The sequence below is a fragment of the Centruroides sculpturatus genome, unplaced genomic scaffold, assembly GCF_000671375.1.
Source record: "Centruroides sculpturatus isolate CEXI.00-Female unplaced genomic scaffold, Cexi_2.0 scaffold4298, whole genome shotgun sequence".
NCBI classification, from domain to species: domain Eukaryota; kingdom Metazoa; phylum Arthropoda; class Arachnida; order Scorpiones; family Buthidae; genus Centruroides; species Centruroides sculpturatus.
The window spans coordinates 789-2,466 of record NW_019388434.1 but is presented as its reverse complement, the minus strand read 5'-3'; the positions used below and the strand labels follow the sequence as shown (position 1 = coordinate 2,466).

Below are 1,678 nucleotides of genomic sequence, written 5' to 3'. Positions count from 1 at the left end.
ATATACAGTTGTTATCATACAAATACTCAAAATGCCTCTAACTTGGGAACAGACATCTATGAATCCTTTACTTTTGGTGCTCTGGTGGAGATTCCTTCTATGCTAATTGTTTTGTTTGGTATAGATAAAATAGGACGACGTTGGCCTATTATTATTATGTCAATATTAGCTGGAATTGCTGGAATTATAACTTTTACTATTCCTGCAGGTAAGTAATTTATAGAATTTCAAAAATTATCTAAATTAGACCTTTAATATGTCTAATTATTAAAGGCCTTTATTGTTAATTTGTGAAATTCTTTGTTTTTCAATAAAATTAAACAATTTTTTAATTTTTTTTTATAAGATATAAAACAAAACTATATTTTCTAGGTAATTCTGAAGCCATTCTAGCTTTAGCATTAATACAAAGAATATGTATTACAGCTAACTATAATATTATCATACAATATTCAGCTGAATTATGTCCAACTGTATTGAGAGGACGTGGTTTAGCATTTTTGCGACTGATGGGAACTCTTGGACTTTTTCTCAGCCCATCAGTGGTTTATTTAGTAAGTTTATAGATACATGGAAATGTATTAAATTTTTTTACTATTTTTTAAATTATTTTAAATTTTGCATTATCATTTAGGGACTCTCATATTATTCACTACCTCTAATTATATCTGGAGGTGTTATGTTGTTAGTTGTAATATATGCAATTTTTCTACCTGAAACTTTGGGTCAACATCTTCCACATTCCATAGAAGATGGAGAAAACTTTGGAAAAGATCAGAATATTTTTGATTGTCCTTGTATAGCACCCAAGTATGTAAAAACATTTATAATTTAAATTTAAATCTATTCATTGTTTGTTTATATATAATTAAATATTTTAGGTTAGAAGATAGTAAAGAGAAGTCAGAATCATCTATTCCACAAGCAGTTTAGAACAGCTTTTTTTATTTTTATCAAATTAAATCATCGTCATTTGTTGATCTGATAATATTTATAGTATTTTAGTTTTTTATAATTTTATTTTTCTTTAAAATTTGATTTTTGCTAATATTATTGATTGTTTTGTTTTATTAGTAACATTTTGAAGTATATTTAAAATAATCTTGCAAGTTTAATAATTTACATTCTGAAAGTTAAGATGCATATCTGAGCAGCTTATGATTTCATTAAAAAATTTATTGTCAAATAAATATTAAGTTATTTATAACAATTGAATTGAAATGTAATATGCCTGTTTAATTGATAAAATTTTATAGAAGATTAATACCCAAAAATCCAATAACAAAAAAGAATAATCTGAAATATACATAAAGTGAAATTTAAAATATTTTAAAGACTGAATATTTTAAGTTGAATTAATAGAAACATTGATTAGTATAGAAATTAATGTAGAATTCCATCCAAAAAGACCTGACGCTTATAATGTACAAAGTTGATATTCCACTTGAGTAATGTTTCTCAAAAATTATGTATACTAAGCTATTAATTTTTAAAATTTAATTTTACAGAGAAGCAAGCAACAAAAATGACTAAAGGTAATAATATAGGTAATATAAAATTTAGGTTTTTTATTTTCTTTTCTTCTTTAATTCAAATACTACTATAACTATTTTTCTTTCCTTCTATACATTCAAAATAAGTAAGTTAATTAAATTAATTCTAATTAAATTTTAACTAG

The 1,678-nt window shown here is 23.7% G+C and overlaps 1 protein-coding gene across 1 annotated transcript in view; it reads left to right on the top strand.

The window, feature by feature from the left end:
* Positions 1-1,274, top strand: part of LOC111616943 (carcinine transporter-like) — a 5,767-nt gene extending 4,493 nt beyond the window's left edge. Inside the window, exons 3-6 of the mRNA XM_023358295.1 lie at positions 9-208; positions 373-554; positions 635-810; positions 882-1,274. Of these exons, the coding sequence (XP_023214063.1) occupies positions 9-208; positions 373-554; positions 635-810; positions 882-933 (610 nt within the window). The 3' untranslated portion in view covers positions 934-1,274. The remainder of the gene's footprint in view (positions 1-8; positions 209-372; positions 555-634; positions 811-881) is intronic.
* The last annotated feature ends 404 nt before the right edge of the window (positions 1,275-1,678 follow it).